This window comes from Aulonocara sp. 'chitande type north' Nkhata Bay, linkage group LG16, assembly GCF_057382095.1.
Source record: "Aulonocara sp. 'chitande type north' Nkhata Bay isolate Kocher_YH1m ecotype deep benthic linkage group LG16, A_spYH_male_GT1.1, whole genome shotgun sequence".
NCBI lineage: Eukaryota > Metazoa > Chordata > Actinopteri > Cichliformes > Cichlidae > Aulonocara > Aulonocara sp. 'chitande type north' Nkhata Bay.
In genome coordinates this window covers 30589855-30617194 of record NC_141359.1, presented here as the reverse complement: position 1 = coordinate 30617194, position 27340 = coordinate 30589855, and the positions used below count along the sequence as shown (strand labels likewise).

Sequence of the window (27340 nt, the reverse complement as noted above, 5' to 3'; positions counted from 1 at the left end):
AGTTGAAGTGTACCTCTGGTGCAAATTACTGACCTCTGTCATCATTTTAGGTGGGGGAACTTGCACAATCGGTGACTGACTAAATACTTTTTTGCCCCACTGTATATAGAGACTGGTTATACATAGGGCCCAGAATTCTGTGCTAACATCCCTGAACCTTGTACAATCTGTGGTGCCAACTCATAAACAAAAACACACTTGCTGTGTATATAGTACTGTCAGGCCTTTATTTTTTAACAGCAGCTCTGTGGAAAGAAGGTAGTTTTAGAGCAGCATGAATCTATAACCTACTAAGCAATCACTTCTTTCTTCCCCTGTCTTTGAATTAATTTGCAAACTGTGAAACTGATATTCTGTTAAATATAGACATCATCATGTCAGTTATATTTTCTGAATTAGCCTTGTGATATAAGTGTACAATGAGCGAGACTACAGAGGCACCCGAAAAACTGGCTAAACTTTGAGCCACAGTAAACACGTCACTCATGAGACTCAAACATTTTATGCTTGAAAAAAGGATATAAATATGAGTCTGTTATTTGAGAAACATAAACCTATTTACTAGGGGTGCAACGACACACAAAATTCACTATTCGGTTCGGTTCGATACTTTGGTGTCACGGTTCGATATTTTTTCGATACAAAAAAAATGTTCATGCCTTTTTAATTTGTCATTTATTAAAATTATAAATATATATTTTAACTCAAAAGTACAGTTTTTAAATTTAACCCTGTTGGGGGAAAACTCTGCAAAAGACCCAGGAGAAATAAAGACACAATGAGACAAAGTTACTTTCTTTATCAAACGTGTACACGGGTGAGCTGCTAAGAACAACTCACACCATGCACAGTGGCTTGGTAATTTTTATAGGCACAGAGCACAGAGACAGTGAGAACAGGATAACAAATAATAAACAGATAGAACAAAACAACTCCATATATGGTGCTAGTCTCGTCAGCAGAGAGCTAGGGAAGATAAAACAATCTAAAACAATATGTCCCAGAAACAAGATGTGTTTGCTGGGAAAGTCTAAAAAGATAATTCTAAACTAATCTAACCATAGGCAGAGGGCAGACAAAAGGCATCTTTGTACATTTAAAAGAAGGTAAAGAAACATAGAAACATTTTTCCTGTAACAAACCCTAACCCTTGTGCGTGTTTTTTATTTTGACAGCGAATGCGCACCTGCGGACCACTTATGTGCAGCCCTGGTTATTTAGCTCGTCATATTGCAGCCACAGAAATTCTTTTGTCCATGAAACCATAAAGCTGCACTTTCTTTTTGCCTTATAGTCTGATTTGTCATAACTTCTCCGTTTTGTGGTAAGCTTTTCTTTGGCTGTCACTTCTTCACCCTGACCTGTCTTATTTGGCTCAGCAGAACTGAAATATATATCCTGTTGCTTTTACACACGCACTCACATAAGCTCAGCGATGCTCTGCGCGATCAACCTCTCACATGTTTATGCTTGCTGCGGGAGATTTCACTTGTCATGTTTGCATAGTAAGCTAACAATTAATAAGACGATGTCATAGGAATTGGTGCACAAATTATCATCACTCACAGATCAGTGCTGTCGCTCTCGCGATTGCAAAGTGAAAGCAAAAAAACAAGCGCAAATTCAAACGCGATTTCAATATGTCACATATTGACAGTGGCTCACCGATGCCAATGACATAATTACCCAGCTACATTTCCGAAAGAATGCAAAAGCATTGACATATATTTTTCCTTCCTACGATAGCCCGACGGGCAGGGCAGAGATAGATTTTGGTACCCCGACTGAAAAAATCGCTAGCTCCGGGACGTCGGGCTAGCGATATTGCGAGCCCTGTATCTGATTGAGGAATCACTCATCTTTGGAAAAGAGAGTTTATTACAGAGAAATGTCTCTTTCCAAAATAAAAGCTATACTATACGCTTCTTCTGGGCTATATTCTCAGCAGCATAAGGAGAATCCTGTGCTAACAGCTGTCTAAATGACTCGGCTAAAGTTAGTAGCATGCTTGCTTGTTTCTTTTCTGCTTCCACTTGTCTTTGCACTAGGATGATGTCGGCGTAAATGTGCAGTCATATTCGTTGTGTTCCCACTAGTGCTTTCAGGTTAATCTCGTTGAAATGACCTTAACGCCACAACACGGCAAATCTCCGTTAACGAGCTACCGCCGATCGCCCCGTGCATGGGGCTAGACGGCCAACACGTTAACGAGCTAACTGCGCTAACACACTAGTTCCCACCCATGTAATTGAGTATTGCATGGCACATCCAACATACTGTTTTACTTTAGTCCATGACTCGCTTACCTTCAGGGTTATACGTCACATGAAAAATAATTCCAAACGCCAGATCTGAATGAGGGTGGGGGAGGTCCATGTTGTAAGGAGAGCTTAACTTCTGTCTCGCTAGCTTGCCCTGCGCTCTTCCTTCTGACGACGCTGTCTGTGTTGAGCGCTCAGTGAATCTGCGTTCGACTACTCCGCCTAGGCTGCACTGTTGACCCTAGGCGGACTAGTCGAACGCAGATTCACTGAGCGCTCAACACAGACAGCATCGTCAGAAGGAAAGTTGATAAAATAAATTAAAAATTTTGTATTGTTCGATACATATGCGTACCGAACCGAAACCACTGTATCGAACGGTTCAATATCGATACGAATATCGTTGCACCCCTACTATTTACTGTAAATGACAATAAATTGACCAATTTACATCTCAATGGAACATGTCAAATCAAATCAAATTCAAATTTTTATTTGTCACGTACACAGTCATACACAGTACGATATGCAGTGAAATGCTTGGACAACTGCTCGTGACCTAAAGAAAACAAAAAAGGAAAGGCTATGAATAAGATAGGAAATAAATATGAAAAATTAAAAAGGGTAAATTTAACTAGGAAGGAATAAAATATAAATTAAGGTTAAAAATGAAATAACTGTACAACACAAATTAGAATGAAGGGTAAATTTAACTGGGAAGAATAAGATAAAATATATAAATTAAAGTTGAAAATAAAATAACTGTACAACAAAATACACAATACACAATATAGAACTATATAAGAATGTATGAAGAAATCTAAATATAAATAAATATATACACAATAACAGCAGCTGTACAAGTATTAACCGGAAATGAAGAATATAGTGACCAGTGTTGTGCAAAACCAAAGTCCAGAAAGTCCAGTGTGTGTGTAAGAACTGTATGTGTGGGTCAGTACTGTGTGGTGGTGTGATTGAGAGACCGTATCGCCTGCGGGAAGAAGCTCCTCCTCAGTCTCTCTGTGTTGGTCTTCAGGGAGCGGAATCGCTTTCCTGACCTCAACAGAGAGAACAGTCTGTTGTTGGGATGGCTGAGGTCCTTCACGATCTTCCTGGCCTTGGTCCAGCACCGCCTGCTGTAGATTGAGTGCAGGTCAGGGAGCTCGGAGCGGATGGTGCGCTCAGCTGACCGCACAACCCTCTGTAGAGCTCGTCTGTCCTGCATGGTACTGTTCCCGAACCAGGTTAAGATGTTTCCCGCCAGGATGCTCTCTATGGTGCACGAGTAAAAGTTCCTGAGCACCTTGGAGGGCAGTTGGAAGTCTCTCAAGCGTCTGAGGTGGTAGAGACGCTGTCGGGCCTTTTTCACCACGGTGTTGATGTGACAGGACCATGACAGGTCCTGCGTGATGTGAACTCCGAGGTATTTGAAGCTGTCCACTCTCTCCACTGGGCACTCGTTGATGACGGGGGTCTGGTAGTTCCTCTCCTGCTTAGTGCTGAAGTCCACTATCAGCTCCTTTGTCTTACTGACGTTTAGAAGGAGGTTGTTCCTCTGGCACCAGTTCTCCAGATTCCTAATCTCCTTCACGTAGGCCGTCTCGTTGTTATCAGAGATCAGGCCCACCACGACGGTGTCGTCAGCAAACTTGATGATGGTGGTGGAGCTGGTAGTGGCCACACAGTCATATGTGTACAAAGAGTACAGCAGGGGGCTCAGAACACACCCCTGGGGGGCTCCAGTGCTGAGAGTGGTGGAGGCTGAGACATGTCCGCCCATCCTTACTGCCTGTGGTCTGCCAGTTAGGAAGTTGGAGATCCACTGACACATAGATGAGCTGAGTCCCAGATGCTCCAGCTTGGTGGTGAGTGTGGAGGGAATTATGGTGTTAAATGCAGAGCTGTAGTCTATGAAGAGCATTTTAACATAATTCCCCCTTCTAGTGTCCAAGTGAGTGAGTGATGTGTGGAGGAGATGAGAGATGGCATCGTCTGTGGAACGATTTGGACGGTAAGCGAACTGTAGTGGGTCCAGTGTGTCTGGTAGTGAAGAAATGATGAAGTCTCTGACCAGGCGTTCAAAGCACTTCATCACTACTGAGGTGAGGGCTACAGGGCGATAGTCATTGAGAGAAGCAGGGTGGGGTTTCTTCGGGACAGGAACAATGATGGACTCTTTGAAGCATGTGGGGATCACCGACTGAGATAAAGAGATGTTGAATATCTCAGTGAACACAGGAGCTAACTGGTATGCGCAGTCTCTGAGGATACGACCTGGGATGCCGTCTGGTCCTGCTGCTTTCCTGGTGTTCACTCTCTTGAAGGCTCTCCTTACTTCATGCTCGGAGATGACGAGCACGTTTCCGGTGCTGGCAGTATCTTCCTGTCTGCAGCCGTTAGCGCCGCTAACACTAGCATTGTTGGAGACCTTAGCTGCAGCCTCGAAGCGAGCATAGAAAGTGTTCAGCTCGTCTGCCAGAGTCACGGCCGCGTTCGTCATACCGGTTGTTGGTGCTTTATAGTCCGTTATTCTCCTTAGTCCCCGCCACAGGCTCCTAGAGTCACTCTGTTGGAGTTGTGACTCTAGTTTCCTCCCGTAGCGCTGCTTCGCCTCTTTCACCGCCCTCCGCACGTTATATGACGCGGCTTTGTACGGGTCCATGTCCCCCGTCATGAGTCCCGTGTTGTAGGCAGCGGTGCGGGATCTCAGAGCGTCGCGGATGGTTTTATCCACCCACGGCTTCTGGTTGGGAAACGTTGTGATAGTCTTTGTCTCCACGGTATCATCCGCTAGTTTCCCGATGAATCCCACAACCGCTTCCGTAAACACGTTGACGTCATCGTCGGAGCTGTTTCTGAACATGCCCCAGTCTGCGTCATCGTGTTAGAGATGTTAGAGATATGGCATTATGACACCTTAAGTTCAAACGATAAGATGACCTGGATTAAACCTAAAACCAGAAGTGGAAATGCATTTTAGTTTACATCTGAAAAAATGTAAAAACAAGAAACAATAATAATAAATTTTCAAAAGGTAAAATATGTGTTAGCTGTCTTTAGATCTTTGATAGTCTAAAGGTCAAATTTAAGTAAACAATAATGCTTTTTACTGAGACTTGGTTGTCTTGGTGCATTTATAGTTAATGTTATGAGGCCTTCATTTGCTGTCATGTACAAGAGAATAATGTACATTTTTGAAATTTTATTTTTCTCTATTTTTATTTGGTGAACAAAAAACTCTTAATTTTGAAGTTCTTTTAAAATAAAATAAACCCAATATCCTGTTTCATATTTTGGTGAGTTTAAATCCATATATGAGAAGATTCATAACTGGACGGATGATGAGAAATTCAATAGTGATGAAGTTTTGGAGGCTTTGAGGTAAACGTGTAGAGCCAGATATCATGTACACTGGATCAAGAAAAAACAGGAAAGTCATCAAAGAGATCAGGTGGGGCACACAGGTCTGCGTAAACTTTAACCTGTCCTCTCTGGACCTCGCACATGTTTTAATAAGATATATGTAAGTCCAAATTATAAAAAGCCAATGACACAGATAAACAATAAGTGTTACATTTGCACTGATGTTTTTTCTAAAGATGTCAACATCAGGACAAGCAAGTTTAATTATTAACCAGTTTAGATACAAGACTCTCTGAATGTTTATATCACACAACTTGAGTCTTGATGTTAGCAGGACATTGATGGAGAAAAGGCAGAAAGGTGTTAGCCTGGAGAAACACACCAGCTGAGAGAGCCTCCTTCCTAGTTAAGGTGAGGAAGGAGTAGAAGAGAAGGGAGTTACTGTTAAAATACTATTATTGCATTGTTTTTTGTTGTTTTTTTGTTTTTTTATTTTATGTTATGGGATTGAAAAACTTCAAAAAACAACAACAGCACAATTTTATGCTTGATATGCTAAACAAAACTTTAATTTTTAAAGTAGTAAATACTACAGTATGTCAAGCAATGGGGATATATGATCAGATTTCAAAAAGTACAGAATTATGGTGTCATTAATTAATGTACAGAGAGAAATATACATATAAATTTAAAAACAAAAAAAATGCCAAATAAAAGTAGGTAACAGTTCAATTACTATTACTATTTTTCCAAAATAATAATAAAAAACCCTATATAAATACATAAATACTACTGAAAAAATACAACCTAATAACACTGATCCTTATATTTATACATGTAACGTGTTTATTGAAAAAAAAGAAACATTAAGCATTGTTAACTGACCTTTGTGATAAACTGAGATGTAACACACAGGGATGCCTGCACTAACCAGCCCTTTACAACAGAATATTTCATACAATATTTTGTTTACTTTAAACCTAAAACACTTTGAAATAAACCTGTTTAATCAACTTGCACATATATCAGCTAATATACCTTGAACATCAAGACACAGCAAGGCAAAGAAATGAAATGTCAATTTGTGATGATTTCTGAATGGTATATAGATGAATTTTACAACAGTACTTAAAAACTCATGCAGAATCCTTTTCAAATGAAATTCTTAGTCAAAAACATGAAAAAAATGTTGTTTTCATTTAATGTTCGTGCTGGATTGAGCAAATATGACACATATGACAAATTTATGTCATATTATGACAAATATAACAAAGAATATTAGTAAAATTAGTCTAGTCTAAATATATGTTTGCCTTAGACAAGGCAAACATGACTAAATGTTTCTGAATCAAGTGCCTTCAGAAAGACTTGTATTTATATTGCTGCATCTGTTTTGAATATTTTTGAATTGTTTTAAATAAGGAAATCTAACCTTAATGGAAATCATTTCCCTTTCAAATAAATTAAACTCAAGATTCTGTTTCGTATTTTGGTGAGTTTAAATCCATACATGAGAGGATTCATAACTGGAGGGATGATGAGAAATTCAAGAGTGATGAAGTTTTGGAGGCTTTGGGGTAAATCTCTGGAGCCAAAGCGCAAGTACATCACATCAACAGCCATTACAGTGACATTTATGATCACAGAAGTCAGATGGGCCACACAGGTCTGCATAAACATTACTCTGTCCTCTCTGGACCTCACACATGTTTTAATAAGATATATGTAAGTCCAAATTATGAAAACATAATGAAAATAACAAATAGCAATTATCACATATGCACTGATGTTATTTGGAAAAGTGTCAGCTTCAGGACAAGCAAGTTTAAGAATTAACCGGGTTAGACATAAGGCTCTCTGAATGTTTATACCACATAACTTGAGTCTTGCTGTAAACAGGACATTAATGGAAAAAAGACAGAAAGGTGTCAGCCAGGAGAAACACACCAGCTGTGAAAGCCTCCTCTTAGTCATGAAAGAGTGGTAGTGCAGAGGTCGACATATAGCCAGATACCTGTCAAAGGCCATGACAGTTAAAATAGACAAATCACAAAAAGAAAATGAATACGCGATAAAAGCTTGTAAAAGGCACCCTTCATAGGAGATTCTGTGAGAAGACGACAGTAAATCTGAAAGGAATTTTGGGTAGAAACCTGTGGTTCCATAAAGTGCATTAATGCAAAGGCTACTCACGAAAATGTACATAGGTTCATGGAGGCTTTCATCCAAGACAATGAGCAGCACAAGAGAAATATTGAAGAACAACATCACACAGTAATACAGTAAAGTAACTGAGAAGAGGGGTACTGTGAAATTCATCGTCTCATTAAATCCTGACAGAATGAAACTTCTTTCATTAGACTGATTATCCATGATCAGAGGGCACATCTACCTTTTTAAAATAACAACATAACAGAGCACTGAGCTGCTGCGTCTGTACCTGACTAATGTCTGCTGTCCCTCTTCACCTCCCATTAATTATAGAATAAAATAAAATACTATATACAGTACAATAAATAGAATAAAATATACATTAGGATAGAAATAGAATGCAAATGCTTTATACAACTGAGTAAAAATACAACTTTGTCAGAAAAAGAGTATTGCACTCAGAGTGTGTGGATGTGTGTGTTTGATCAGTTAAAGTCTTTGTTGTGGAGTCTGACAGCAGTGAGGAGGAAAGACCTGCGAAATCTCTCCGTCCCACACCGTGTGTGCCGCAGCCTGCCACTGAAGGAGCTGCTCAGTGCTGTCACAGTCTCCTGCATGGGGTGGGAGAGGTTGTCCAGCAGGGATGAGTGTATGTTTTTGTTCTGTGTCCTGTTTGTTTCTATATGTGTCTTTCTGGCTGCTGTTACAAGCAAATTTCCCCTTGTGGGACAATTAAAGGATTATTCTATTCTAATGCTGTTTCTATCAAACTATTTTTCTCCTACAGTTACACAGAGGCCTGACAACAATATCATACATTCACATTATAATGCAGCCACCTAATGTTATCACATCATATCACAACTCCACACTGTGTATCTAAGCCCTCAGTTCCCAGTCTTGTCATTCCGTCCATTCCTCATGTGTGTTTTCAGTTCAGTCCATCCAGTCAGCCAGCCAACCATTAATTTATTAATTCACTCACTCACTCCCTCACTCATTCATTCATTTATTCAATTGGTATAGTCAGTCCGTCTTCTCATGTTCTGTTCATCCTGGCTTCACAACAAACATCATCCACATCCTTCACCAGCCTGCGAGTCCTGTGTTTGAGTCCTCTCTTCCTTCCACACATTACATTGTGTCACATATATAGAGACTGTTTATACATAGGGCCCAGAATTCTGTGCTAACATGAACCTTGTACAATGTGTGGTGCCAACTCATAAACAAAAACACACTTGTTGTATATATAGTACTGTCAGGCCTTTATTTTTTAACAGCAGCTCTGTGGAAAGAAGGTAGTTTTAAAGCAGCATGAATCTATAACCTACTAAGCAATCACTTCTTTCTTCCCCTGTCTTTGAATTAATTTGCAAACTGTGAAACTGATATTCTGTTAAATATAGACATCATCATGTCAGTTATATTTTCTGAATTAGCCTTGTGATATAAGTGTACAATGAGCGAGACTACAGAGGCACCCGAAAAACTGGCTAAACTTTGAGCCACAGTAAACACGTCACTCATGAGACTCAAACATTTTATGCTTGAAAAAAGGATATAAATATGAGTCTGTTACTTGAGAAACAAAAACCTATTTACTGTAAATGACAATAAATTGACCAATTTACATCTTAATGGAACGTGTTAGAGATATGGCATTATGACACCTTAAGTTCAAACGATAAGATGACCTGGATTAAACCTAAAACCAGAAGTGGAAATGCATTTTAGTTTACATCTGAAAAAATGTAAAAACAAGAAACAATAATAATAAATTTTCAAAAGGTAAAATATGTGTTAGCTGTCTTTAGATCTTTGATAGTCTAAAGGTCAAATTTAAGTAAACAATAATGCTTTTTACTGAGACTTGGTTGTCTTGGTGCATTTATAGTTAATGTTATGAGGCCTTCATTTGCTGTCATGTACAAGAGAATAATGTACATTTTTGAAATTTTATTTTGCTCTATTTTTATTTGGTGAACAAAAAACTCTTAATTTTGAAGTTCTTTTAAAATAAAATAAACCCAATATCCTGTTTCGTATTTTGGTGAGTTTAAATCCATATATGAGAGGATTCATAACTGGACGGATGATGAGAAATTCAATAGTGATGAAGTTTTGGAGGCTTTGAGGTAAACGTGTAGAGCCAGATATCATGTACACTGGATCAAGAAAAAACAGGAAAGTCATCAAAGAGATCAGGTGGGGCACACAGGTCTGCGTAAACTTTAACCTGTCCTCTCTGGACCTCGCACATGTTTTAATAAGATATATGTAAGTCCAAATTATAAAAAGCCAATGACACAGATAAACAATAAGTGTTACATTTGCACTGATGTTTTTTCTAAAAGTGTCAACATCAGGACAAGCAAGTTTAATTATTAACCAGTTTAGATACAAGACTCTCTGAATGTTTATATCACACAACTTGAGTCTTGATGTCAGCAGGACATTGATGGAGAAAAGGCAGAAAGGTGTTAGCCTGGAGAAACACACCAGCTGAGAGAGCCTCCTTCCTAGTTAAGGCGAGGAAGGAGTAGAAGAGAAGGGAGTTACTGTTAAAATACTTTTGTTTTTTTGTTTTTTTATTTTATGCTATGGGATTGAAAAACTTCAAAAAACAAAAGCACAATTTTATGCTTGATATGCTAAACAAAACTTTAATTTTTAAAGTAGTAAATACTACAGTATGTCAAGCAATGGGGATATATGATCAGATTTTAAAAATTCAGAATTATGGTGTCATTAATGTACAGAGAGAAATTTACATATAAATTTAAAAACAAAAAAAAAAGCCAAATAAAAGTAGGTAACAGTTCAATTACTATTACTATTTTTCCAAAATAATAATAATAAAAACCCTATATAAATACATAAATACTACTGAAAAAATACAACCTAATAACACTGATCCTTATATTTATACATGTAACGTGTTTATTGAAAAAAAGAAACATTAAGCATTGTTAACTGACCTTTGTGATAAACTGAGATGTAACACACAGGGATGCCTGCACTAACCAGCCCTTTACAACAGAATATTTCATACAATATTTTGTTTACTTTAAACCTAAAACACTTTGAAATAAACCTGTTTAATCAACTTGCACATATATCAGCTAATATACCTTGAACATCAAGACACAGCAAGGCAAAGAAATGAAATATCAATTTGTGATGATTTCTGAATGGTATATAGATGAATTTTACAACAGTACTTAAAAACTCATGCAGAATCCTTTTTCCTTAGACAAGGCAAACATGACTAAATGTTTCTGAATCAAGTGCCTTCAGAAAGACTTGTATTTATATTGCTGCATCTGTTTTGAATATTTTTGAATTGTTTTAAATAAGGAAATCTAACCTTAATGGAAATCATTTCCCTTTCAAATAAATTAAACTCAAGATTCTGTTTCGTATTTTGGTGAGTTTAAATCCATACATGAGAGGATTCATAACTGGAGGGATGATGAGAAATTCAAGAGCGATGAAGTTTTTGAGGCTTTGGGGTAAATCTCTGGAGCCAAAGCGCAAGTACATCGAATCAAAAGCCAGTACAGTGAAATTTATGATCACAGAAGTCAGATGGGGCACACAGGTCTGCGTAAACTTTACTCTGTCCTCTCTGGACCTCACACATGTTTTAATAATATATATGTAAGTCCAAATTATGAAAAGCCAATGAGACAGATAAATGACAAGTATCACATATGCACTGATGTTATTTGAAAAAGTGTCAGCTTCAGGACAAGCAAGTTGAACAATTAACCAGTTTAGACACAAGGCTCTCTGAATCTTTATACCACATAACTTGAGTCTTGCTGTAAGCAGGACATTAATGGCAAAAACACAGAAAGGTGTCAGCCAGGAGAAACACACCAGCTGTGAAAGCCTCCTCTTAGTCATGAAAGAGTGGTAGTGCAGAGGTCGACATATAGCCAGATACCTGTCAAAGGCCATGACAGTTAAAATAGACAAATCACAGCAAGCAAATGAATACATGATAAAACCTTGTAAAAGGCACCCTTCATAGGAGATTCTGTGAGAAGACGACAGTAAATCTGAAAGGAATTTGGGGTAGAAACCTGTGGTTCCATAAAGTGCATTAATGCAGAAGCTGCTCAGTAAAATGTACATAGGTTCGTGGAGGCTTTCATCCAAGACAATGAGCAGCACAAGAGAAATATTGAAGAACAAAATCACACAGTAATACAGTAAAGTAACTGAGAAGAGGGGTACTGTGAAATTCATTATCTCATTAAATCCTGACAGAATGAAACTTCTTTCATTAGACTGATTAACCATGATCAGAGGGCACATCTACCTTTTTAAAATAACAACATAACAGAGCACTGAGCTGCTGCGTCTGTACCTGACTAATGTCTGCTGTCCCTCTTCACCTCCCATTAATTATAGAATAAAATAAAATACTATATACAGTACAATAAATAGAATAAAATATACAATAGGATAGAAATAGAATGCAAATGCTTTATACAACTGAGTAAAAATACAACTTTGTCAGAAAAAGAGTATTGCACTCAGTGTGTGTGGATGTGTGTGTTTGATCAGTTAAAGTCTTTGTTGTGGAGTCTGACAGCAGTGAGGAGGAAAGACCTGCGAAAGCTCTCCGTCCCACACCGTGTGTGCCGCAGCCTGCCACTGAAGGAGCTGCTCAGTGCTGTCACAGTCTCCTGCATGGGGTGGGAGATGTTGTCCAACAGGGATGAGTGTATGTTTCTGTTCTGTGTCCTGTTTGTTTCTATATGTGTCTTTCTGGCTGCTGTTACAACCAAATTTCCCCTTGTGGGACAATTAAAGGATTATTCTATTCTATTCTAATGCTGTTTCTATCAAACTATTTTTCTCCTACAGTTACACAGAGGCCTGACAACAATATTATACATTCACATTATAATGCAGCCACCTAATGTTATCACATCATATCACAACTCCACACTGTGTATTTAAGCCCTCAGTTCCCAGTCTTGTCATTCCGTCCATTCCTCATGTGTGTTTTCAGTTCAGTCCATCCAGTCAGCCAGCCAACCATTAATTTATTAATTCACTCACTCCCTCACTCATTCATTCATTTATTCAATTGGTATAGTCAGTCCGTCTTCTCATGTTCTGTTCATCCTGGCTTCACAACAAACATCATCCACATCCTTCACCAGCCTGCGAGTCCTGTGTTTGAGTCCTCTCTTCCTTCCACACATCACATTGTGTCACATATATAGAGACTGTTTATACATAGGGCCCAGAATTCTGTGCTAACATCCCTGAACCTTGTACAATGTGTGGTGCCAACTCATAAACAAAAACACACTTGCTGTGTATATAGTAGAGATGGCACGATACCACTTTTTTATGTCCGATACCGATATCATAAATTTGGATATCTGCCGATACCGATATGAATCCGATATAGTGTTTTTTAATCAACAAAACTGTTTTTTAAAATATCTTGCTGCATTTTGCAAGTCTGCAAGTTCATACTCAAGTTTAAAACAACAACTACACTAAAGCTATTCTGTTATACCTGTATACAAAAAAAATATTTCATAGTTCAGCAATACTGATCAATCTAATAAACTTAAACCTACACCATCCTCCCTATTCTGGTATTTTAAAGAGTACTTAGCGTAAATATTAAGCAACCTAACTAATAGGGTTCCAACTCCCAGCAACAAGAAAATTAAATAAATAAAAAATAGGGAACCACCCCTCACGCTCCACCTCATGATGCTTAATCGACGTAATCAACCTTAATTTGATGCAGTGTGAAAAAAAATGCACAGAAATCAATTATTTTTCAAGAAATATTAAATAGATTCAACATCTTTCTTCAACAAAATTGCAGACTGCACAGATGGTACCTTCCCAAAGGAAAAAGTACTATAGCTTACTAGGGTATATATATTAGACTTAATAGTCACTATATACAGTAATTGACTTCTATTCATTTTACATCAAATTAAAACTTTGTGTGTCAGATAATTATTTATTAAAAGCTAGACATTTTAAATGAGAATAAGAAAGAAAAGTATGTCTTTGTGCCCCCTTTTCCCAGTTAATGCCCTATCGGCCCCCCTGGCTAAACTTTGCTAGATCCGCCCCTGCACAGTTACCAGCGTCAGCTACGTAGAAAAAGATCCTGGTGTAGAAAGTAATATTAAATAAATTCTAACAACAGCTTATCAAGCTTAAACGTGCTGCTGTTGTTCAGCCGCTGGTTTCCTCTTTCTGGTGCAAAGTGGGCCAAAAACAAAGACGGACTCGCGACAGAAAAGCCGATCAGCTGATCATTTAAGCAGTTTCACGATTGAAGTAGCAGCCGGAGAGCGAGAGGCAGTCGCTCGTTAAGCTTAACGCAGGAATGCTTTACGAACATTCAGAGATGGACTTACACACTTGCTTTCCTTCTCTCGGGGATAACTTTGTCGGAGATGAAATGCCAGGTTGCTAGCGAAGCTCCACATGCTATCCAGACCACAGGTCCCGCATGCCACAGCCGCTCTATCACGTGATGCATACTGCTCCGACATGCTAACGTTCTGAGGTGAGTTACGGCGTGTTGCAAGTTTTGTGAGGTGCTTTCGTGATATTTAATGGATCGGATTACATTTTTTATTTTTCTCCGATATCCGATCCAGTAATTTAGGTCAGTATCGGACCGATACCGATACGTAATATCGGATCGGTCCATCTCTAGTATATAGTACTGTCAGGCCTTTATTTTTTAACAGCAGCTCTGTGGAAAGAAGGTAGTTTTAAAGCAGCATGAATCTATAACCTACTAAGCAATCACTTCTTTCTTCCCCTGTCTTTGAATTAATTTGCAAACTGTGAAACTGATATTCTCTTAAATATAGACATCATCATGTCAGTTATATTTTCTGAATTAGCCTTGTGATATAAGTGTACAATGAGCGAGACTACAGAGGCACCCGAAAAACTGGCTAAACTTTGAGCCACAGTAAACACGTCACTCATGAGACTCAAACATTTTATGCTTGAAAAAAGGATATAAATATGAGTCTGTTATTTGAGAAACAAAAACCTATTTACTGTAAATGACAATAAATTGACCAATTTACATCTCAATGGAACGTGTTAGAGATATGGCATTATGACACCTCAAGTTCAAACGATAAGATGACCTGGATTAAACCTAAAACCAGAAGTGGAAATGCATTTTAGTTTACATCTGAAAAAATGTAAAAAACAAAAAACAATAATAATAAATTTTTAAAAGGTAAAATATGTGTTAGTTGTCTTTAGATCTTTGATAGTCTAAAGGTCAAATTTAAGTAAACAATAATGCTTTTTACTGAGACTTGGTTGTCTTGGTGCATTTATAGTTAATGTTATGAGGCCTTCATTTGCTGTCATGTACAAGAGAATAATGTACATTTTTGAAATTTTATTTTGCTCTTTTTTTATTTGGTGAACAAGAAACTCTTAATTTTGAAGTTATTTTATCCAAATCCAAATTCTAAAAAGCCAATGACACAGATAAACAATAAGTGTTACATTTGCACTGATGTTTTTTCTAAAGGTGTCAACATCAGGACAAGCAAGTTTAATTATTAACCAGTTTAGATACAAGACTCTCTGAATGTTTATATCACACAACTTGAGTCTTGATGTTAGCAGGACATTGATGGAGAAAAGGCAGAAAGGTGTTAGCCAGGAGAAACACACCAGCTGAGAGAGCCTCCTTCCTAGTTAAGGCGAGGAAGGAGTAGAAGAGAAGGGAGTTACTGTTGAAATACTATTATTGCATTGTTTTTTGTTTTTGTTTTTTTTATGCTATGGGATTGAAAAACTTCAAAAAACAACAGCACAATTTTATGTTTGATATGCTAAACAAAACTTTAATTTTTAAAGTAGTAAATACTACAGTATGTCAAGCAATGGGGATATTTGATCAGATTTAAAAAATTCAGAATTATGGTGTCATTAATGTACAGAGAGAAATTTACATATAAATTTAAAAACAAAAAAAAATGCCAAATAAAAGTAGGTAACAGTTCAATTACTATTACTATTTTTCCAAAATAATAATAATAAAAAACCCTATATAAATACATAAATACTACTGAAAAAATACAACCTAATAACACTGATCCTTATATTTATACATGTAACGTGTTTATTGAAAAAAAGAAAGATTAAGCATTGTTAACTGACCTTTGTGATAAACTGAGATGTAACACACAGGGATGCCTGCACTAACCAGCCCTTTACAACAGAATATTTCATACAATATTTTGTTTACTTTAAACCTAAAACACTTTGAAATAAACCTGTTTAATCAACTTGCACATATATCAGCTAATATACCTTGAACATCAAGACACAGCAAGGCAAAGAAATGAAAAGTCAATTTGTGATGATTTCTGAATGGTATATAGATGAATTTTACAACAGTACTTAAAAACTCATGCAGAATCCTTTTTAAAATGAAATTCTTAGTCAAAAACATGAAAAAAATGTTGTTTTCATTTAACATTCGTGCTGGATTGAGCAAATATGTCATATATGACAAATATGTGTCATATTATGACAAATATAACAAAGAATATTAGTAAAATTAGTCTAGTCCAAATATATGTTTGCCTTAGACAAGGCAAACATGACTAAATGTTTCTGAATCAAGTGCCTTCAGAAAGACTTGTATTTATATTGCTGCATCTGTTTTGAATATTTTTGAATTATTTTAAAAAAGGAAATCTAACCTTAATGGAAATCATTTCCCTTTCAAATAAATTAAACTCAAGATTCTGTTTCGTATTTTGGTGAGTTTAAATCCATACATGAGAGGATTCATAACTGGAGGGATGATGAGAAATTCAAGAGCGATGAAGTTTTTGAGGCTTTGGGATAAATCTCTGGAGCCAAAGCGCAAGTACATCGCATCAAAAGCCAGTACAGTGGCATTTATGATCACAGAAGTCAGATGGGGCACACAGGTCTGCGTAAACTTTACTCTGTCCTCTCTGGACCTCACACATGTTTTAATAATATATATGTAAGTCCAAATTATGAAAAGCCAATGAGACAGATAAATGACAATTATCACATATGCACTGATGTTATTTGAAAAAGTGTCAGCTTCAGGACAAGCAAGTTGAACAATTAACCAGTTTAGACACAAGGCTCTCTGAATCTTTATACCACATAACTTGAGTCTTGCTGTAAGCAGGACATTAATGGCAAAAACACAGAAAGGTGTCAGCCAGGAGAAACACACCAGCTGTGAAAGCCTCCTCTTAGTCATGAAAGAGTGGTAGTGCAGAGGTCGACATATAGCCAGATACCTGTCAAAGGCCATGACAGTTAAAATAGACAAATCACAACAAGCAAATGAATACATGACAAAACCTTGTAAAAGGCACCCTTCATAGGAGATTCTGTGAGAAGATGACAGTAAATCTGAAAGGAATTTTGGGTAGAAACCTGTGGTTCCATAAAGGGCATTAATGCAAAGGCTACTCAGTAAAATGTACATAGGTTCATGGAGGCTTTCATCGAAGACAATGAGCAGCACAAGAGAAATATTGAAGAACAAAATCACACAGTAATACAGTAAAGTAACTGAGAAGAGGGGTACTGTGAAATTCATCGTCTCATTAAATCCTGACAGAATGAAACTTCTTTCATTAGACTGATTAACCATGATCAGAGGGCACATCTACCTTTTTAAAATAACAACATAACAGAGCACTGAGCTGCTGCGTCTGTACCTGACTAATGTCTGCTGTCCCTCTTCACCTCCCATTAATTATAGAATAAAATAAAATACTATATACAGTACAATAAATAGAATAAAATATACAATAGGATAGAAATAGAATGCAAATGCTTTATACAACTGAGTAAAAATACAACTTTGTCAGAAAAAGAGTATTGCACTCAGAGTGTGTGTGGATGTGTGTGTTTGATCAGTTAAAGTCTTTGTTGTGGAGTCTGACAGCAGTGAGGAGGAAAGACCTGCGAAATCTCTCCGTCCCACACCGTGTGTGCCGCAGCCTGCCACTGAAGGAGCTGCTCAGTGCTGTCACAGTCTCCTGCATGGGGTGGGAGATGTTGTCCAGCAGGGATGAGTGTATGTTTCTGTTCTGTGTCCTGTTTGTTTCTATATGTGTCTTTCTGGCTGCTGTTACAACCAAATTTCCCCTTGTGGGACAATTAAAGGATTATTCTATTCTATTCTAATGCTGTTTCTATCAAACTATTTTTCTCCTACAGTTACACAGAGGCCTGACAACAATATTATACATTCAAATTATAATGCAGCAACCTAATGTTATCACATCATATCACAACTCCACACTGTGTATTTAAGCCCTCAGTTCCCAGTCTTGTCATTCCGTCCATTCCTCATGTGTGTTTTCAGTTCAGTCCATCCAGTGTTATGAAATCAGTTTTACCCCGGTTCTTTTATTAATCGAAACTTCCAGAGACGCCACCGGAACTCAGTAGTCATTTCACAAAACCTTTATTCATCTTTATTCATCTTCAAGCATGCATTTCTAGAAGGGAAGACGAGGCCCGTGTGTCCCTCTGCAAGAAATCTTCACTCCTTTGTCTGTGAAACACAGTTTTGTAGGGGCGACCCTATCATAAAACCCCCCACGGTGTGCTGCAAACTCTGTGTCTTTGTCTATGTGCACGAGCACATGAATGCCTACATGTGCGCGTTCCCACGTGTCTATGTGAGTGCTCGTGTGTGACTGTGTACGCATACCTGTGTGTATGTGTGAGTGCACATGAGTGAGTGTGCGTGTGGATGTCTGAGTGCACATGAGTGAGTGTGCATGTGGATGTGTGTGCGTGACAGTTAAAACACTGTGGGTGTAGGTGACTCCCTAGGTCATAAAACCATGTCCCTTCCAGACCACAGTTATCCAGTTACAAATGTTGAGACCCCCACCCAAACATTCTCTGGGGAATTTCCACTCAGCATTAACTCCTCTCTGTTTTACTTTCACAGTTGAAGTGGGGGAGGGGTCTCCTACAATCTACTCCTAAGTTCACGACACAGTGAGGCCTTTATTATATTGACGGCAGTGTCAGTATCTCTACAATAGTTCTACATTCTATGTTAACACATTTCTAAACTCTAAAATAAGCTAAACACTCCTACACCGGTCAGCCAGCCAACCATTAATTTATTAATTCACTCACTCCCTCACTCCTTCATTCATTTATTCAATTGGTATAGTCAGTCCGTCTTCTCATGTTCTGTTCATCCTGGCTTCACAACAAACATCATCCACATCCTTCACCAGCCTGCGAGTCCTGAGTTTGAGTCCTCTCTTCCTTCCACACATCACATTGTGTCACATATATAGAGACTATTTATACATAGGGCCCAGAATTCTGTGCTAACATGAACCTTGCACAATCTGTGGTGCCAACTCATAAACAAAAACACACTTGCTGTGTATATAGTACTGTCAGCATAGCTGGACTGGCCATCGGGCATACCGGGCACTTGCCCGGTGGGCCGCTCGCGATTTTTTTTTTTTTTAGGAAGGGTATATATAATGAAAGGTGTTGGATTGGCCAATTGGTCATGATCGACTCTGGGCTGGACCAATTACAGCCGAGGAGGCCGAATGCACCCGCCCCCTTGTTTAGCAATCACGTGATTTTCGCGCATTGCATGCCGGGAATTAGTGGCAAAACAATCCAAGTACCGCATCAAATGCAAGCATTTGCAGCACCGCAAAACGTTCATTCTCCGGTTCCAATACCTTCTTGTTTTTTCTTTGCCGCACAAAAAAGGAATGTACAAAACAAAAGGAGAACAATGCCGGTCCGTACAAAGACAGACTCGACGAAAAGACAAAGAAAAGATACGAGGAAAAAATCAAAGGAGTGAAAGGGTCAGACCCTTACGAGCACGCAGAGGGACAAAATACGTTAGCGTGCTGCCCAACTTTCACCACGCGCAGATTTATAATTATACGGTTCTTGGAGTGAGTGCATACACTCATGAAGTTTAGTAACTTCATGTCACTGCAACAAGCCCAGGTACAGTTTACCGATGGATGGGTACAGGGCCTTGAAACGCACCGTGTAGAACGACAGACCATCGTACGAACAAAGGTAAGTTTACCAGTCTCACAAATCGTCGTCATTAATACACATTCGTTAACCGTTTATTAATATAACCTTTGAGCTCAACGGTAATTAATTAGTAGTGGCAATAATATTGTATGCTGTAATCGCACTGGACAGTTAGTGATACAAAACAACTTTTTTATCCTGTGAATAAAAGTATATGTTTTTGTCAATGTACCATAATAACAGAAGCGAAACGCAATATTGTGTCAGGACAATTCACTATTTATGCACAATAAATAAAGGAGCATAGAGCGACAATTTCTGTTCAGCGCCAGACTTGCGTGTAACCTATATCACCAATTATGTTAAGAAAAATGACGTATTAACTACTACAAAACTCTGACCTTTGTGGGAATGCTTGGAGCAGACTAACATGTGAGCTGGAGTGTTCTGGGATGTTATATTTGGTATATCCAGACCATCCGTCGGCTCTTACTTCGGAAACATGGCTTAAAAAATTTCTCTTCAACGATGTAATCCGATAAAAAAAACCAAAAACGATCGGCTTCCCGTGGCTGTCATGCGACCGGCTATTGCAGTTAATAATACAACAGCTTCTTGCCATTTTTTGTGTTTCTTTTTATCGCTGTGTAACTGAGTTCAATTGAAAGCCTGCGTGCGCTAGTACCGCTTGCCACAAGTTCCCAGAATCCTTTGCGGTTTTACCCCTGAATGACGTCACATTTTCAATCTTTATCCTGGTGGGCCGGTCTCTAGTCAAAATGCCCGGGCCGATTTTTTGTCCCAGTCCAGCCTTGACTGTCAGGCCTTTATTTTTTAACAGCAGCTCTGTGGAAAAAAGGTAGTTTTAAAGCAGCATGAATCTATAACCTACTAAGCAATCACTTCTTTCTTCCCCTGTCTTTGAATTAATTTGCAAACTGTGAAACTGATATTCTGTAAAATATAGACATCATGTCAGGTTTTTTTTTTTTTTTTTTTGAGTCAAGATGGCGCCGAGTATGGCAGCCTCGTCGCGAGCTCCCCCAAGCAACAGCTTTTTTCTGTGTTTAATTTTACTTTTCCTTCATTTTTTCGCGAGTAGCACATGTCTCCTTGTGTACGACCGACAAACCTTACTGGACATAAAAGACGGTCTTTCTTATAACTTTCCGTAGTTCAAGTTTTGCAACACGGACGCTCCGTTTGCAGACCCCCCATTCATCTCACCTGAGACGCCTTTGTTCTCTGGCCCTGGAGGCCGCAAACGCCGACGCAGAGGGAGAAGATCTGGCGTTCTGGTTTGACTGAGACGGCGCACTAACAGACCACCGTTACCCAGTTTATTACTGGCTAATGTGCAGTCTCTGGAGAACAAGCTGTGCGAGCTTCGGGCACGGATCTCATTCCAGCGAGATATGCGGGACTGCTGCGTGATCTGCCTCACAGAAACCTGGCTATCGGACAAGGTACCGGACTCCGCAATACAACTACCGGGGTTCTCCGTGCATCGCACGGACAGGTCACAGGATCTTACTGGGAAAAGCAGAGGCGGTGGTGTATGTTTCATGATCAACAACAGCTGGTGTGATTATGCGAACGTGCACCCGGTCAAATCCTTCTGCTCACCGGACCTGGAGTACCTGATGATTAAGTGCCGGCCATTCTGGCTACCGAGGGAATTTACAGCAGTGATTATTACGCCTGTTTACATTCCCCCACAAGCCGACACTGACCGAGCACTCAGGGAACTGTACAGCGCGATCAGCAGCGAGGAAACCGCACACCCAGAGGCAGCGTTTATCACAGCCGGAGACTTTAATAAGGGAAACCTGAAGAAAGTCTCACCCAAACTCCACCAACACATCCATTTTAACACTCATGGAGACCAGCTACTTGACCACTGCTACACCTCTTTCCGGGATGCGTACAAAGCCCTCCCCCACGCCCCATTCTGCCAATCAGATCACCGCTCCATCCTGCTCCTGCCCGCCTACAGGCAGAAGCTGAAACAGGAAGCTCCAACCCGGAGGGCGGTGCACTGTTGGACGGACCAATCAGAGTCTGCGCTGCGGGACTGTTTTGATCACGCGGACTGGGAAATGTTTCACGTGGCTGCTAGGGACATTGATGAGTACACAGACTCAGTCTGCGGATTTATCAGGAAATGCGTGGAAGATGTCGTCCCATCCAGAACAGTTAAATCCTTCCCAAATCAAAAACCCTGGATTAACGGAGATGTTCGCACGGCACGGAGCACCGCCTTTGCCTCCGCGAACACATCGGACTACAAACACGCACATTACCAACTCCGGCAGACGATCAAAGCAGCCAAACGTGAGTACAGGGACAGGGTGGAGCAACAGTTTGACAACTCTCGGAGTATGTGGCAGAGACTAAACACGATCACAGACTTTAGAGGGAAAACCAGCACACCGCAGACCACGGCCTCTCTGTGTGAGGATCTAAACGTATTCTACGCTAGATTCGACACAGCGAACACCATGAGACCGGACAGTGTGCGCACCACGGATGACATCAGTGCGCACACTGTGTCTGAGGAGGATGTGCGGAAGTGCTTCAGGAAGGTGAATGCACGCAAAGCTACAGGTCCGGACGGGATTCCCGGCCGCGTCCTCAAGTCATGCGCGGCTCAGCTGGCTGGAGTGTTCACGCACATCTTCAACCTTTCCCTCTCTCTGTCTGTAGTCCCAGCCTGCTTCAAAATGGCCACCGTCGTCCCTGTACCCAAATCCTCCACCATCTCCTCACTGAACGACTGGCGACCTGTAGCCCTGACCCCCATCGTGAGCAAATGCTTCGAGAAGCTGGTCAGGGACTTCATCTGCTCTGCACTACCCGACTCACTGGACCCTCTACAGTTCGCATACCGCCACAACCGGTCCACTGATGATGCCATAGCCCTGACACTACACACTGCCCTGTCACACCTGGAGAAGAGAGACACGTATGTGAGAATGCTGTTTGTAGATTACAGCTCAGCATTCAATACCATCGTTCCCTCGAAGCTGGACAGGAAACTGCAGGATCTAGGACTGAGTAGCTCCCTCTGCAGCTGGATCCTTAGCTTCCTGTCTGACAGACGCCAAGTGGTCAGACTGGGCAGCATCACCTCATCCCCCGTCACACTGAACACTGGTGCTCCACAGGGGTGTGTACTGAGCCCTCTCCTGTACTCACTCTACACCTACGACTGCACAGCCACTAACAACTCCAACATCATTGTCAAGTTTGCGGACGACACTACAGTGGTGGGTCTTATCACCAATGGTGATGAGACGGCTTACAGGGAGGAGGTCAGCGCCCTGACCCACTGGTGTCAAGACAACCATCTCACCCTCAACGTCGCAAAGACAAAGGAGTTGATAGTGGACTTCCGGAGGTGCAGAGAAGTACACACCCCCATCACCATCAACGGCGCTGCTGTGGAGAGAGTGAGCAGCTTCCAGTTCCTTGGAGTACATCTGGCTGAGGATCTTACGTGGTCAGTACACACAAACAAAACAGTGAAGAAGGCGCAGCAGCGCCTCTTCTTTCTCAGGAGACTGAAAAGATTCGGCATGAGCCCCCACATCCTCAGGACCTTCTATCACTGTGCCATTGAGAGCATCCTCACTGGATGCATCACCACCTGGTATGGCAACAGCACCGCCTACAACTGCAAAGCTCTCCAGCGAGTAGTGCGGTGCTCTGAACGGATAATTGGAGGTGAGCTTCCCTCCCTCCAAGACATCTACAGGAAGCGCTGCCTGAGGAAAGCGGGGAGGATCATCAAGGACTCCAGTCACCCCAGCCATAAACTGTTCAGACTACTTCCATCAGGAAGGAGGTTCTGCAGCATCCGGTCCCGTACCAGCAGACTGAGAGACAGCTTCTTCCACCAGGCCATCAGACTGCTGAACACGTCATAGACACCTCAGCTTCACTACTGGAACTTTAACATTATGCACTCCATACTGTACAGTAATGCCACTGTTTTGCACATGTCTCAACTTTGTATATTTTTATATATTGTATTTATTGTTTACTCTATTTAATTTGTAAAATATGTGTACACACACACACACACGTAGAAAAATATTTAGTATACACATCCAAAAATGCATATACTATTATATATTGTACATATATTTATTAGTTTCAGATGTAGCCATTCTTGTATTTTGCTTGTTTACATTATTGTATTTTGCACAACTCTGTTGCTTGTGAAGCTCGCACACAAGAATTTCACTCACATGTGCAGGTACATTGGTACAGCACATGTGATGTGACAATAAAAGTGATTTGATTTGATTTGATTTACATTTTCTGAATTAGCCTTGTGATATAAGTGTACAATGAGCGAGACTACAGAGGCACCCGAAAAACTGGCTAAGCTTTGAGCCACAGTAAACACGTCACTCATGAGACTCAGACATTTTATGCTTGAAAAAAGGATATAAATATGAGTCTGTTACTTGAGAAACATAAACCTATTTACTGTAAATGACAATAAATTGACCAATTTACATCTTAATGGAACGTGTTAGAGATATGGCATTATGACACCTTAAGTTCAAACGATAAGATGACCTGGATTAAACCTAAAACCAGAAGTGGAAATGCATTTTAGTTTACATCTGAAAAAATGTAAAAAACAAAAAACAATAATTTTTAAAAGGTAAAATATGTGTTAGTTGTCTTTAGATCTTTGATAGTCTAAAGGTCAAATTTAAGTAAACAATAATGCTTTTTACTGAGACTTGGTTGTCTTGGTGCATTTATAGTTAATGTTATGATGCCTTCATTTGCTGTCATGTACAAGATAATAATGTACATTTTTGAAATTTTAGTTTGGTCTATTTTTATTTGGTGAACAAGAAAGTCTTAATTTTGAAGTTCTTTTAAAATAAAATAAACCCAATATCCTGTTTCGTATTTTGGTGAGTTTAAATCCATATATGAGAGGATTCATAACTGGAGGGATGATGAGAAATTCAATAGTGATGAAGTTTTGGAGGCTTTGAGGTAAACGTGTAGAGCCAGATATCATGTACACTGGATCAAGAAAAAACAAGAAAGTCATCAAAGAGATCAGGTGGGGCACACAGGTCTGCATAAACATTAACCTGTCCTCTCTGGACCTCGCACATGTTTTAATAAGATATATGTAAGTCCAAATTATAAAAAGCCAATGACACAGATAAACAATAAGTGTTACATTTGCACTGATGTTTTTTCTAAAGGTGTCAACATCAGGACAAGCAAGTTTAATTATTAACCAGTTTAGATACAAGACTCTCTGAATGTTTATATCACACAACTTGAGTCTTGATGTTAGCAGGACATTGATGGAGAAAAGGCAGAAAGGTGTTAGCCAGGAGAAACACACCAGCTGAGAGAGCCTCCTTCCTAGTTAAGGCGAGGAAGGAATAGAAGAGAAGGGAGTTACTGTTAAAATACTATTATTGCATTGTTTTTTGTTGTTGTTTTTTTTTTTTTTTAATTTTATGCTATGGGATTGAAAAACTTCAAAAAAACAACAACAGCACAATTTTATGCTTGATATGCTAAACAAAACTTTAATTTTTAAAGTAGTAAATACTACAGTATGTCAAGCAATGGGGATATATGATCAGATTTAAAAAATTCAGAATTATGGTGTCATTAATTAATGTACAGAGAGAAATATACATATAAATTTAGAAACAACAAAAAAAGCCAAATAAAAGTAGGTAACAGTTCAATTACTATTACTATTTTTCCAAAATAATAATAAAAAACCCTATATAAATACATAAATACTACTGAAAAAATACAGCCTAATAACACTGATCCTTATATTTATACATGTAACGTGTTTATTGAAAAAAAAGAAAGATTAAGCATTGTTAACTGACCTTTGTGATAAACTGAGATGTAACACACAGGGATGCCTGCACTAACCAGCCCTTTACAACAGAATATTTCATACAATATTTTGTTTACTTTAAACCTAAAACACTTTGAAATAAACCTGTTTAATCAACTTGCACATATATCAGCTAATATACCTTGAACATCAAGACACAGCAAGGCAAAGAAATGAAAAGTCAATTTGTGATGATTTCTGAATGGTATATAGATGAATTTTACAACAGTACTTAAAAACTCATGCAGAATCCTTTTTAAAATGAAATTCTTAGTCAAAAAAATGAAAAAAAAATGTTGTTTTCATTTAACGTTCGTGCTGGATTGAGCAAATATGACATATATAACAAATATATGTAATATTATGACAAATATAACAAAGAATATTAGTAAAATTAGTCTAGTCCAAATATATGTTTGCCTTAGACAAGGCAAACATGACTAAATGTTTCTGAATCAAGTGCCTTCAGAAAGACTTGTATTTATATTGCTGCATCTGTTTTGAATATTTTTGAATTCAAATCATTTCCCTTTCAAATAAATTAAACTCGAGATTCTGTTTCGTATTTTGGTGAGATTAAATCCATACATGAGAGGATACATAACTGGACGGATGATGACAAATTCAAGAGTGATGAAGTTTTGGAGGCTTTGGGGTAAATCTCTGGAGCCAAAGCGCAAGTACATCCAATCAAAAGCTATTAAAGTGAAATTTATGATCACAGAAGTCAGATGGGGCACACAGGTCTGCGTAAACTTTACTCTGTCCTCTCTGGACCTCACACATGTTTTAATAAGATATATGTAAGTCCAAATTATGAAAAGCCAATGAGACAGATAAACGACAAGTATCACATATGCACTGATGTTATTTGAAAAAGTGTCAGCTTCAGGACAAGCAAGTTTAACAATTAACCAGTTTAGACATAAGACTCTCTGAATCTTTATACCACATAACTTGAGTCTTGCTGTAAGCAGGACATTGATGGCAAAAATGCAGAAAGGTGTCAGCCAGGAGAAACACACCAGCTGTGAAAGCCTCCTCTTAGTCATGAAAGAGTGGTAGTGCAGAGGTCGACATATAGCCATATACCTGTCAAAGGCCATGACAGTTAAAATAGACAAATTACAGCACACAAATGAATACATGATAAAAGCTTGTAAAAGGCACCCTTCATAGGAGATTCTGTGAGAAGACGACAGTAAATCTGAAAGGAATTTGGGGTAGAAACCTGTGGTCCCATAAAGGGCATTAATGCAAAGGCTACTCAGGAAAATGTACATAGGTTCGTGGAGGCTTTCATCCAAGACAATGAGCAGCACAAGAGAAATATTGAAGAACAAAATCACACAGTAATACAGTAAAGTAACTGAGAAGAGGGGTACTGTGAAATTCATTATCTCATTAAATCCTGACAGAATAAAACTTCTTTCATTAGACTGATTATCCATGATCAGATGAAGGATATAAAAAAAACAACAACAGCAATAGAATAATATTAAACACAAAGTGAACCCGTCTTCCTTCATTAAATAGGTTCTTTTAGATGTTAAGGAGGAATTGA

The 27340-nt window shown here is 39.1% G+C and overlaps 4 protein-coding genes across 4 annotated transcripts; all 4 read right to left on the bottom strand.

Annotated features, from left to right (window-relative positions):
* Positions 1 to 7070: 7070 nt before the first annotated feature.
* LOC147311835 (olfactory receptor 4B13-like) lies at positions 7071 to 8015 on the bottom strand. The gene has a single exon (XM_086266673.1). It carries the CDS (start codon positions 8013 to 8015, stop codon positions 7071 to 7073), a length of 945 nt encoding a protein of 314 aa, XP_086122799.1.
* Positions 8016 to 11159: 3144 nt separating this feature from the next.
* On the bottom strand, positions 11160 to 12104 carry LOC147311834 (olfactory receptor 6F1-like). The gene has a single exon (XM_086266134.1). The coding sequence runs from the start codon at positions 12102 to 12104 to the stop codon at positions 11160 to 11162; it is 945 nt and encodes a 314-aa protein (XP_086122260.1).
* A 4435-nt stretch (positions 12105 to 16539) lies between these two features.
* LOC147311833 (olfactory receptor 6F1-like) lies at positions 16540 to 17484 on the bottom strand. The gene has a single exon (XM_086266157.1). The coding sequence runs from the start codon at positions 17482 to 17484 to the stop codon at positions 16540 to 16542; it is 945 nt and encodes a 314-aa protein (XP_086122283.1).
* Positions 17485 to 26297: 8813 nt separating this feature from the next.
* On the bottom strand, positions 26298 to 27236 carry LOC147311832 (olfactory receptor 10Z1-like). The gene has a single exon (XM_086267985.1). It carries the CDS (start codon positions 27225 to 27227, stop codon positions 26298 to 26300), a length of 930 nt encoding a protein of 309 aa, XP_086124111.1. The 5' UTR covers positions 27228 to 27236.
* Positions 27237 to 27340: the final 104 nt, after the last annotated feature.